The sequence below is a fragment of the Mobula birostris genome, chromosome 26, assembly GCF_030028105.1.
Source record: "Mobula birostris isolate sMobBir1 chromosome 26, sMobBir1.hap1, whole genome shotgun sequence".
In the NCBI taxonomy this organism is placed as follows: domain Eukaryota; kingdom Metazoa; phylum Chordata; class Chondrichthyes; order Myliobatiformes; family Myliobatidae; genus Mobula; species Mobula birostris.
Window position 1 is genome coordinate 23,266,445 of NC_092395.1, and position 13,444 is coordinate 23,279,888.

Genomic DNA, 13,444 nt, shown 5'->3' on the forward strand with positions numbered 1-13,444 from the left:
GCCAGCGAGAATCCAGGGGAGAGCGGCTGCTCGGGGCACGCTGCCTTTTATTGCGTGCTGATTTTTTTGCATGCTGATTTTTTATCACGCACTGAATTTTTTTTTGTAACAGTGAAAACACCTGAAAGCAAAAATAGGGTACTAATGTAGGTCTTTCGTAACAGTGAGGTTTCGTAAAGCAAACGTTTGAAATGCAGGGGACACATGTACCAGAGACGCTGGTAAATTTGAAGTCTAGTAGACATGTTTAACATAGAACATAGAACAGTACAGCACAGTACAGGCCTATTTCTAACATTCTTTCTATCTGACTGAGAGTAAGTGATTTGCAACTCCTGTTCAGTCTCGTGCTGACTGATTCTGCTTCGGACATTATTTATTGAGAAACAGCACGGTGTAGACCCTTCAACCCCTGATTTAACCCTAGCCTAATCACAGGTCAATTTACAATGACCAATTAAGATTCCAACCAGTTCATTTTGGACTGTGGAAGGTAGCTGGAGCACCTGGAGGAAACCCGTGCTGTCACAGGGAAAACGTACAAACTCCTTACAAACAGCGGCAGGAATTGAATCCTAGTTGCTGGCACTGAAAAGTGTCGTGTTAACCACTACGCTACTGTGCAGCCCTGCAAATATCAAGTATGCAATCCCTTCTGTAAACGATTAAATAATTTTCTGCTCACCAAAGAAACTAGAATAGCCAGTTTTAATGTTGGAAAAAGTGAATTGCCTATTTAGATATTCTTTGTTTTAGAATATAGTAATTTTTCACATTTAACTGTATTATTCCAATTTTGCGTGAGGGCATTCCATTTGCATGTGGTGGCGAGGGCAGGGAGAGGAGTAGGCTATCTTTGTTTATTAAGAAACATCTGCATTGCCTGCCCTCTCCCCCATTACAGTCCCAAATCCTTAGCCAAAATTTTGCCTGGAAATTATTTGAAGCCTACAAAAAATGCCCCTAAGCACTGACAGAAGTACTTCTGTAGGTCTTCCTACACTGTTCAGTACAAATTTGAAATATATGTGTATATACACACCAGATAATACCTTTTGTTTTCTCTCTCCATCCCAATATTTAATTTCAGCTTTATGCAAGGTTGGTGATCTGAAATATTAACTGTTTCATAATTGAAAGGAGGAAGTGGGTGTGTAATCAGTTTTCATAATGCATGCCTAAAATATTTTTTTTCCTCTATAGGTATCCAAGGCTGCTGTAGACCTTATGAATTACTGTGAACAGCATGCCCGGAATGATCCACTGATTCTTGGAGTCCCAACGTCTGAAAATCCTTTCAAGGAGAAAAAGCCCTGCATCATCCTATAGCTTTGCCCATAATGTATGAAGCACAGTGCATTAAAAGCCAATTTGTGATTGCCAACATTATTAAATACTCTAACCAGTGAAGAGGTGTTTAAATATGGATTGTACTTAAAACTACAGTTGAACCAGTGTTTGCAAATCTAACAAAGGGGATTTAGAAATTAGTCAATGCCAATGAAAATTAAGTTCACCAGATTAAGAAGGGGATGAATTTTCTCATGAGTGTGCTTTCTCATTTGTCTCAAGTTTGATTGAAATAAGTAGATATATTTGTTGTGGTGGGTGGGAGGGAAAATGTCAGATTACCTTTCTGGTAGAAATCCCAGTTAAATGGAATTGTATAATATATGGACCTTCAATTTGAAGGAATTTTCAAATATTTAACACAGAATTGAGACCCTCATTTGAATGTCCAAGTATTGAAACATTAAACATGAAGTGGTTTATCCCCTTTAAGTACATAATCAGGCTTTGTAAATAATGTCAATTTTAAATTACTCTGCTTAGTTGATCAATACTGGGTGTATTAGTTTTATTAGTAAGTTTGATTAATTTAGCTCAGTGATAGGATTTTTGTGAAACTGTATCTTCCCAAACATTATCTATTTTAATCAATGTCAGAAACCTGTTTTAGAAAATTGAACATTGTGCAGCAAAGTTTCCAGAGTGTAGCTTATGGTAGATCAGAAGTAATAGAAACTTTAATGTTAAGGATTTGTTTTTAGGTTATGTGTACAGAATAATTTTTCAGTGTCTTGATTTACACTGACAATTGCTAATTAATATAGAACACTACATATATGGCATCAATATTGGTTCAGATTTGTATTACATAGTGCTCTAGTGCATTTGGCAGTTTGATTTTTTTTTAAGAGGTGGAAGGAGGCATAACAAACTCATCACTGACTTAAACTGGGTGGGAAAGCAATGTATGTTGCACCTAATACTGTACATTTTCTTCAGGTAATTTAAAATCCTGCATAGTAAATGATAAAGGAATAAATAGTAAACGTCAACTGGTCTTTTGGCCCTTTGGCAAATCAGATTTTTTAATTGGCTAAGATTTGTATGAATTGTGATTTGAAGAAGTTATTAAAACAGTTTCTGTGGACTGTGGAAGAAGCTATTAAATTTGAGAAAATCTTAAGATGAATTCAGCAATTTCAACAGACTGTATTTCGGAATTTATACAAAAAAGTGGGTACAGTCTGCAAAATACCTGATCAACACTTCAGTGCTTGTCTCCTCATTGTTAGTCAAGTTGAATAGTGTAAGAGCAACTTCATTCTGCTTGCAATATCAGGCTGGAATGGGAAAAGTACTAGTGCCAACTAGGATTTTACTCTGTACTTGCTGTAAACTTTTATAATTCCTAATTTGAAAGTAAGGTATTTATACAACAGTAGTAACATACATTTGTAAGTTAGTTTTCCTGTATCTTTTGAAAAAGGCTTTCCTTCTGATTACAACTGCCAAATGTAAATGATATCTACCCAGATAGTGAATTTTCCTGTGGTATAAAATTAACTACCTGGTAATGCTGCATGATTTTAATATACCTTCAGGTCCTACCTCATTCAACAGGGAAAAGCCTTTGTCCTATCAAAGCTGAAAGGCTTCCACATTTTAAAAAAAACGGACTAGTGTTAAGGGAAAATTGAAATGGAAATTCACTGTCTTTGTATATATTATAAATGTCATCCAAAATCTGTGTATCTTTTAAGTTTTTGGGTACAAGAGACAACAAAACAACCTGCCTGAGTTTAAAGTTTGCTGTGTCTTCTAACTGTTCAGCCTGCATTTTGCACTAGGATTTATTAATCTCTTATTTCAGTATCCATAATATATTCAGATAAAAACTCAAGTTGTCTGGACTCTTCGCAAATTAAGTGCATTAGAGATTATAATTCCACCAAGGTGCTTGGATGAATATTATTCTGAAATCCCAACCTAAATTTATTGCATTACTTCAACTTGGTGCTATTTATATTTTGAAAAATACATAGCATACATATCTGCTTGGTTCCATACTTAGTAGCAGAACAGTTGGAGGAACATTTTTATTGTTTGGAGTGTCAGCTTTAGTGAAAAAGCCACTATTTATTGCCCATCCATTTTTCCTTGAGAGGTGATGATAAGCTTTCACCTTGGTAAAGATACTGCCATATTGGGAGATAATTCCAGAATTTAGACCCAATTCTCATCAAGGGCTGGGGAGATTTACTAGGTCAAGATGTTGTGCAGCTTGTAAAGATCTGCAGCTAGTGGTGTTTCTGTGTATTTACTGCCCCCAGACTTGATGGTGGATGTCATGGGTTTAGGAGATGATATTGTTTATAGTAGATGAGTAACTATGGTGCATTTTGTAAATGCAGCCACAAAGCATTGATGGTGAATGGATGGATGGGCTGGCAATCAAGTGAGCTGCTTTGTCTAATATGGTGTCATGCTCTTGGGTGCTACAGTTGCACTGATCCAGGCAAGTGCAAACTAATCCATTAGGCTCTGACTTGTGCCTTGTAACATATTAATTACTGAGCCCTTTCCTACCTGGGAAAGTACACTTCAGCTGTGCCATCTCCAATCACTGTGGCTGATTAAAGTGTTGAGGATATTAGTGTCATCTTCCTCTTCTTCCTCCTTGTAATCTGGTCAAAACTTTCATTAATACAGCACCAAAACTTCCTTAAAGATGCAAAATGTTTTATAAAACCTGAGAGACCCTTTTGACAAGTATTTACTACTCTATCTTCTATGTATGAATGTATTTATCTTCCAAACTCTGCATAGATTGATTTGGATTTCAGTGACTGTTTACCAGAAGTAATCATCTGCATCATTAAATTCTGTGTTTATGTCTCTATGAAAAGTATCTGACTCAGCACCGAGAAAAATCAAATATGGTATAAACATAACAATAACCCACGCAAACTTCCTTTCATTACTAAGTTGCTGTTAGAAATGTTATTTTTCTATAATGCAGGCAATGCTCCTCACCCAAGTTTTCCTTTTGTTCTCCTCCCATAGGATGCTAACCACCCCGCCTATAATAGATGATTATCTGTCAGGTAAAGGAAAACACAAGGACTATAGACCATAGAATAAAAGTTACAAAAATGCAAATTAATTATAATTGTGACTTGTAATTACACTGGAAGATTTCTGAGTTCGGTAAATTTCATTGGACAGCTTCAGTTTTTCACCTCTAGAGGTTTCATTTGGCCCCCTGGTCTTCAAACAATTGCGATCAAATCCCTTTGATCTTAAAACAAACACCTCTGTTAATTCATTAGAGGTTTCTAGCCAAGTCCAACAGTATTTTATACTATATATAAACAAGAATTTTGAATAGATCAACATTCTCTAAATGCTTGCAGTGGGACAAATTGGATTTAATCCAAGAAAGTCAATTCAATAATATTACAGTAAGCAATCTGACTTCTAAGAAAAGGGTCCAAACATTCTAACTAAATCATAATGACCAAGAATAAGACTGATCTGTGGCACATTGGAGATGTGAACTTGCATTATTTGAGCTCCTGTACATTTGCATTATAACACTGTTCCAACCTTTTGAGCTGGAGGTTGAAAGTGTGGTATAATTTAAATAAAGGACCTACACTTGTGCACAATACTTCGTCATTCATGCAACACAGTTCTTATGCAACATAAATATAGTCCTGTTCATAAGGTTGGCACTCAGGCTTTTGGTAGCCATTCTGAATGCAATAAATAGACGTAGATTGGGTTTTGATGAATATATTTATGTTACCTGCACTTGATTGAACTGACCAATGATCCTTCAGGCTATTACTATTGTGGGCTAGTGTATTTTACCAGTAAATGGCTAAACGTACCAAGAATTTATATTACACTAGTTAATTTTGTCTGCCAATGACTGTTTACTTTGCCGCCTCTTTCTAATCAATTAAATGAGATTTTGTGCCAACAAACCCTCCACCTAGTTTCTTTCAAATGTTGCCACTAACCATGTCTTAGCTTAAATCACAGATGCTAGAATCCTAGGCTTTTGACAACTCCAATTCTGCATGTGCTGAATATCCCTCGATACTCCTTCCATTCTTGTCCCCTGGTTTGTACTTGTGTTTTATTTTCCCCCTTGCTTGGCATGGAAAAAGTATTTTAAACATTGGATATGTGAAAGGATTTAAAGTCCCTATGTTCAAATGTTCCCTTGTTTGTGAATTCACTTAATTGGTAATGTATCAGTAAGAAACTGTAGGAGTGTTTCATCAAATTGTTCCTTCCATTGATGCTGGGTAATTATTGGGTAGATTGTATATATGTTTTTGGAGCTGCCTGGGCTGCATATTTCACACATCATGTTGTCAGGGAGGCTGCCAGTGTTAAATTTTTCTACCATATTTTTATGTGAAATTCTTAGAGATGAAGGTATATCATTAATTCACCAAATAATTTACTGTATAGTAGACTATTGCTTGATTGCTGTACATGTTAAAGGTGTTTAACACAAATTGCATTGTATATCAATAATTAAAAGCACAAACCTTGTACACGAATGTTGCTGAGTCTATCTACCATTTTGGTATTACGGGAAATCTCATTGTCAATGTTCTGTACATGTGTTTTATTGATTGCATTCCAGATTCCTTTGGAAAGATTGACTCAACAGTAGTATTTCGCCGCTGCTTTTGGTGTCTATTCACTAATTTTATTTCTTCTTGTCCTTTCATTTGCAAATATTAGTCATTTAAGCGTTATTTTATGAAAGAGCAGCCTTTCATGGTTGAACTTGAACAGTGATAACCTTAGCTATGACTTTGAAGGTCTCCAGGTTGGCTACAGAGTAATTCTAAATCATAATAAATTATGATCTGCTGTGTTTTCTAGTGGATGAACATTCTTCAAAAATGTTAAAAGCTCAAATTACAAATCTCTATTTGTTGTTCAATCAACTATCCCTCCCCAACACCACCATAAGAAATTCTGTTATTTGAATCTATTATACAATTGGGACTTTCGGTGCCAGACTGTTTTCTGTTAGTTTTTCCAGACTCATGAATGCTATTCCTATTAATAACCCAATACACTTTTAATTCCCTATTTTTAGTTGTTAGTGTTGTTGTACATTTTCCAGTGAATTTGGAAGTGTTAAATAGAATATGGAAATATGGGCTGCAGTGAGTGTCAGGGCAGCACAGAAATCTTGGCCTTGGTGTCAAGGCAGCACGCAAATCCTGGGAAACATCAACTATGAGCCAGATACCAAACTGTTGAGATTTCCAAATAGTTGGCAAGCAGATTATTAGAATTTTACTATACTGTTTATTGCATTTTAATGTGCATAGCTGGTTTGCAGATTTTTAAAAGCAAATTGAAAGTCTTTCATATTGACTTGGTCAGAATTATAAATTCATTTAAATTAAAATTGGACTACAGACGGCCAAGTGCAGTATATACCATTGTGATAGCTAATGTTATAATATAACATAAAAACCTTAAAGGAAAGTACAGGCCCTTCAGCCCATGATGTTGTGCCCGCCAACCTGTTAATCTACCCTAAGATCAATCTAACTTTCCCTCCTACATAGGCCTCCATTTTTCTATCATTCGTGTACCTATCCAAGAGTTTCTTAAATGTCCCTAATGTATCTTTGTCTACCATCCTCCTGGTAGGGCTTTCCACACACCCTCTCTATGTAAACAACTTGCCTCTGGCATCCCCTCCCCTAATACTTTGCTCCAATCACCTTAAAATTATGCCCCCCTGGTATTAGCCATTACTGCCCTAGGGAAAAAGTCTGGCTGATTTCATCAGTGAAGGTACAATCCATTTGTTGTCCCAAGACTGTTCTTTTATCAAATTAGAGCTCAGTTTTCCATCCTAATTTTCCATGTAGTTGATGCTGATCCATAAAGCAGAATACTATTTATAATTAGTAATTAAGCTGCATTTCAACTAATCTACTCATTATTTCTCAGTGAGAGCAGTATTATAGTATTGCACAAGTTATTCGCTGACCCAAATTAATGCACTAGCTCAAGTTCTTTCTATTTACATTAGGGAGAACAAATATAAAGGTCAAGGAACAAAACTGAGTTTCAAATATGAACTTTTTTTAAAATGTCCATAACTGATGCATCTACTGTATGCTAGATCATATTGGCATCTTGTTTTGAAACTGAAAAGAACTTCTCATAAGTGCATATGCCCATCTGTGTCATCTCCTTAAGTACTATTCCAATTTAAGTAATTTAAATAGAATGTAAAAATACAGCTATTAATATACTGTGACAAATTCTGAGTTCAGTTTCTAAGTTCAATTTATACTTACATTTATAAGACATTATTTTCATGTTAGCATTTATATATTAAATACTCATTTGCTTTGTTTCTTTCTGTGCCTTTAATTATGGGCTGTGTTTAGAATTGCTTTGTAAAACAAATTTGCTAATATTGGCAGTGTTGAATTACAACTTTCCTGTTCTTTGGTTATCTGGCTGTTACCTAGACCATTGGTTACTCATCTTCCTCCTTTAGTGATGCAATTTTGTTTATTTGCTTCCTTATTAAGAACAATAGTTATTCCAATTTTTTGAAGTAAAGATCTTGGAGAACCTGATCATTTTCAGTATTATTTGCAGTAATGGAAACAAGGGAGGAAAAAGCATGCCTAAAATGCAGGGTCTTTCTTACCAATCTCCAAACCTGAAAAAAATGTTGAAACTACCAGCTAGTTTTTTTAAAAATAAACTGTTCCTTTGTATTGAAGCTAAAGGCTTTCAGTTAAAAATCAATTTTCTGGACTTAAGAGTATGCTATTTGGAAAAGGAAGCTCTGACTTAGTGGTTTGTATACCATTTGACAAATGGATAAATATTTAACTTAATAATCATTAATAGAATAATGTAAAATACTCAGTTATTTGTCAAATGTTTTTGATTTTATGAAGTCTCGTTGTTCAGGCCTTGTTCTTAATTGTCCAAGGATATTTCACATATTTAACGTATTGTGCTTTTGAACAATATGGAAAGTCTTTGCTAATTTCAACTCACCACTTTGATGATGTTAACCTCTTTGATGCAGTAGATTTGGTCCAATATGCACAGAAATATTCCACCTTTATCCTCTCCTTTCTCGAGCTTCTGCCTCATTGTCTGCTTCATCATTTCCTTGTGAAGCCAGTCTGTCATTCATCAGAGTAAGACAAGTTAGCACATTCCACTTCAAGCAAGTTTTCTTTTGTGCAGTATCTAGAAATTGTCAAATTCTAGATTTTCCACGTTTTACTGATTTTCAAAAGCACAGCTGTCTTAATAAATGTTAGAGCCCCTTGGGCTGGTGGTATTCATTTTGCATTTTTCTTTGTGCACCTTCAATGCATTTGCATTCATTTTTATTTACAGAAGAAATTTAAACCAAATATAATCCAGCCAAGTATCAATATGTCAGCTTTCTAGGGGGGTTGTCAGGAATCAATACCAGAGGGTCCTTCTGAATTTTATACTCCAAAACCCAAAATGTTAAATATGCCGGAAATATTCAACAGGTCAGGCAACATTGGCAGAAGGAGACCTTCCTGCGTGAACCTTATTCGTCCCCAGCCTAAGCACTTTGTCCATTATGATGCCTCATAACTGCTATATCTGACAATTAATAATTGGAGCTTCAGACCCAACATAACATGGACCTTCCAGGCATAAATTCTAGAGAATGGTGAAATGGTTTTTAGACCTCACTGTCAGGAGTAAAGAAGAAAAATGCAGATTTCCGATCTGTAAGCATCTGGCTGAGTATTTCAGACTTTGAGTAATTACTGAAAATCAGACAATGTGTAATCTGATTAGTGTAAATCAAAGAGTATTGTAGGGTGGGTGAAGGATACCTTGATTCCCAGTCAGGAGGAATGTGCAATTCACATGCCCTCAATTCTGGAGTGGGAGCAAAAGTGACTTCCCAGTCACAGTATCTTTAACAAAAAAAAAACAGGGGTTTTATTACTATTATGGAACAAGAAGTTTTGTTGGATTTTCCTTTGCACGGTTCTCTTGTAAAGACTTTTAACTTCTTGCCAGATCACAGACCAAAAGCTTCTTTCTGAGATCTTGCACAAATTGAACATTGTAAGTGAGAGCAAATTATATCTACAATTGGATTGTACTGAGCTTAAGTCACTCAATGTCAGTGAACATTATTTCAAGCACAGAGAGCAAATGTACCTTAATAAATCATATTGAAATATGTTTGACAGCAGATTCATAGTGTCATCAATTTGAACACTTCATGTAGCCTGACAGCATTATGCTAGGTTCACTATTCCGAACAATAGCCATTTTGATGTACCTGGTAATCCCAATTCACACATGCTGAAAGAATTTTCTTAAAATGTTCTAGTGTAATCATGTGATTAATAGCTATGAGCAGTTTTCATCTTCCACAACTTAACTTCTAAGGGACCAAATTCCTCGAGCAGGTTAATCATCCTGTCCTTATGAGATAAACTTGATGTCATATTTCCTAAGGTTATTCTGTACAGATTTATCTTATTTAAAAGCTTCAGTGGATGAACAGGAAGAAATTTAATCCTATTTTTAAAATTAGATGTACTTGATCACCAACACTTTTTGAAATGTAACATTGCTGTTTCCTTACTCACCCAGTGCTTTGTTCATATCAAATTAAAATCAAACTTCTAAGATGATCTTAACCATTATCCTGCTATTGCTCCCCAACTCCTTAAGTCATCCATGTATTTCCAAGACTTCTTGGAAGAATCTCCCTATTCGTAATCCATAGGTTGGAAATCTCTGTCTCATAATTTTGAAAAACTTTAATTTGATCACTGTATTTCCCTGTTTGGATAAGACTACAAAGAGGTTTCATCTTGATTAGTTCAATTAATACTTTACTATTAAATACCACTATTTGTATGTGAATTTAGTTAGCAATTGCAGACAAGGCATTAGCACACCTCTCACTAGCATGATAATTTTTATTAGTGTATAGCGATAGTGTCCAAAGCCCCATTTGCTACCCTTGGCTCTTTCCAAGAATGCTCATCTTTTTTGTTATAACTTTAGTGCATTAACAAGATTTTGTTTAAAATATGCTTGGCACTATAATACACTATATGAAAGATGAAGAAAATCTCACCTTGGTTGTCTGATACCGTCATGCAGATAATCTAGAGCTTCAGCACGTAACCTGATTTGCAAAATGAGCTTAACAATGAAAGTTTAATGCTATTTAATAATGTTTTGTAGCAAATTTGGTTGCTAGATTCTGAATTTGTCAAACTTGTCAGAATTTCTTACTGCCATAAAAAGAAGTGTGTGTAATATTGTTTTTTCTTCTAGTTTAGCTATACTCTTAAACTTTTTTTCTAATGTGTCATTGCCTGGTTCATTTGTTTATTTTGTGAACGTGTAAAGAAGGAATTGATGACAATAAAATATTTACATTTTCAAACATGTCTTTGAGATTATTCTTTAAAAGGATGCTGTGGTTCAGCAGGCTCTCCTGCAGTGATTTGTGTGTGGACTGTTACAACAAATATCAAATGCTCTTTCTCTCCCCCCCTCCCCCCACACACACACACTTCACTCGCTTCCTCTGCAAATTATAAATGCTAATTACTGGAGAAGGAAGCAGTTGGCTTAAACTAAGTTCTCAAACAATAAAAGATAAAGGTTGATCTTCCACCCCCACTGCCTGTAGTGCTCTTTAAGCAAAAGGTTAAAGAAGGGGCAGAACTGCACTGTGGGAGAAATCTAGCTGATATGTGCCTCTGAGTGCAAAATTGTGGTCATGGGAGTGAAGCGAAGCTTTGGTAAAAGTGATCTTTGAAAGCTTGGTAGAGGAAAAGCAGGCAGCTTTAATTTGAACCATTTTTCTACACTGAATCAGTTTGATAAGGTCTCAGTTGATGACACCTCCAACAATGTAGCATCTAATTAGCTATATTGAGTTGCATAAATGTTATTACTCTAAAATGGTGTTCGAGTCCATTACATTGCTCTGACCAAGACTTCCTCATACTTTAAACTAGCATAACAATAGAAGCAAGCATAGACCATCCCAGCTCTTATGCATGATCTGACATAACAGCTGTTAAATCACAGAGTGGTACATCAGTATCTCTTTTCTACATTAATACTATATCCCTTAATTCGCTCTGTCAAAAACAATCCATCTTTCTCTTAAATGTTATCAGTGACCAAGCAACCACAGCCCTCAGGTGTAGAATATATCTGAGACTTACTACCTTCTGAGTGGAAAAAGTTTTTTCATAGAACATAGAACCTAGAAATCTACAGCACATTACAGGCCCTTCAGCCCTCAGTGTTGTGCCAACCATGTAATCTACTCTAGAAACTGCCAAGAATTTTCTAAGTTCCTCTGAGCTGAATGGCTGAGCCTTTCTAGACTGTGACCCCTGGATTCTAGAATTCCTGAATCTAAACTGTCGAGCCTACTTCCTATTTTGCACACGTCGAGGACAAGATCAACTTTCATTCTTCTAAACTTTTGAGCATTAGTCTAACCTGATTTAATTTCTCAAAACAGAGTTTTATGATTAATGCAAACAAGTCAGTAAGCATTCTGGTCATATACATAAGAGATTCTGCAGATGCTGAAATCCAGAGTAGTGCACACAAAATGTTGGAGGAACTCAGCAGGTCAGACAGCATCTATGGAGAGGAACAAAGAGCCGATATTTGGGACCAAGACCTTTCATCAAAACTTTGCATAGATGCTGCCTGACCTGTTGAGTTCCTCCAGCATTTTATGTGAGTTAGTAAGCATTGTTTGCTTGCACAGTTTTATTTAAGCTGTTAAAAGCATTGATCCCCTGTAGTTTCACAACTGTCAGGCCTGGCTGCAGAAGTGCATTTTGCTATTGTGCTGCAAATCTAGAAAAACAGACAAGCTACATTCTTATGATCTATGACTTTGAAGTATAAAATTAGTAAACCATATAGGGTTTATTTGCATTGCATTTTGTTCCCTGCAGATTTGCAGTTCAGGAGTTGAAACTAAGCTATAATATTTTACAGTTTCTATGAATATAATTAATCATGCTCAACTGATGTTTCACATGGGAATGGAGCAAATATTCCATACTTTAGGAAAATTTACTACTCCCTTACTGCGTGGCTTCTGAGATGGGTGATTGTATAGCAAAGAACAGCTTCAGTATGTTTTTTAATTTTTCACTCGCCCAAGTTGTTTCCTGCAGAGGTACAATTTGGCAGCTACCACCCATTTCGTAGGGCTGCCTACAAAAAACCTGCTTAATATGTGACTCAATGCTCAGTACCTAATGTGAGTTAAATTGCTTTCTGGAACAATCAATAGTGTTATCATTGCAGTTGTGATAAGTTTTACATTTGATTCTCAAAATGCTATAGGTTTCTTTGAGCAATTTTTCATTTTGGAACACTTTTTATTAACCCAATCAGAATTATTGCTTCTGATTCAGCTACTGTTGGGAGGGAGAAATATACGTGTGGCAGAGATTGTTCTTTCCTTTTTTCATGAATAACCTATCCCTACTGAGTTTTGAAGAATAATCTGTGATCCACATGGATGCTGGTAATGGAACTATAACAGAATGCTACTTAGATCCCTTTGGGGAAAAGGTGAAAAGGGATATATAATGAAGAGCTGGAAAAATAAATGTACTAGTTGTATGCTGGCTTATAATGTTAGAATTCAATAGAAATGGAACATAATGAATAATTCATGAAATAGTTACATTTTTCCTATTGTTTCCTTTATATGAATATTAATAAAGCTAAGGCTAGTTTGTATTGTGTGTTCAGTCAGTTTCAAATTGGCAATAAGTTATTTTGGCCCAAGCTACCAGCAAATACAATATTACATCTAAAGGACCTTTGCATTCTTCTATTCCTAGTAATCCTTTTGGGAAGGAATAGAATGCTAAAGTTCTCAAAGTATAACACATATACTATACATTCCTCGTTATTCTGGTGATGAATGTTTAGAGGATCCTGTAGTTACAATTACATCAAGAACTCAGTCTTTTTACGTACCTGGTTAAATGAGCCATATGGATACAATTGCTATTATACATGGAAAATCACGCAACTCATTAATCATTTTACATTGAAT

General features: G+C 35.6%; 1 protein-coding gene across 4 annotated transcripts in view; it reads left to right on the top strand.

Annotated features, from left to right (window-relative positions):
• LOC140187982 (guanine nucleotide-binding protein G(I)/G(S)/G(O) subunit gamma-7) overlaps positions 1-10,748 on the top strand; it is a 163,926-nt gene extending 153,178 nt beyond the window's left edge. For all 4 annotated transcript variants that reach the window (XM_072243845.1, XM_072243847.1, XM_072243846.1 and 1 more), the window contains one exon: positions 1,204-10,748. In XM_072243845.1, the coding sequence (XP_072099946.1) occupies positions 1,204-1,329 (126 nt within the window). In that variant the 3' untranslated portion in view covers positions 1,330-10,748. The remainder of the gene's footprint in view (positions 1-1,203) is intronic.
• Positions 10,749-13,444: the final 2,696 nt, after the last annotated feature.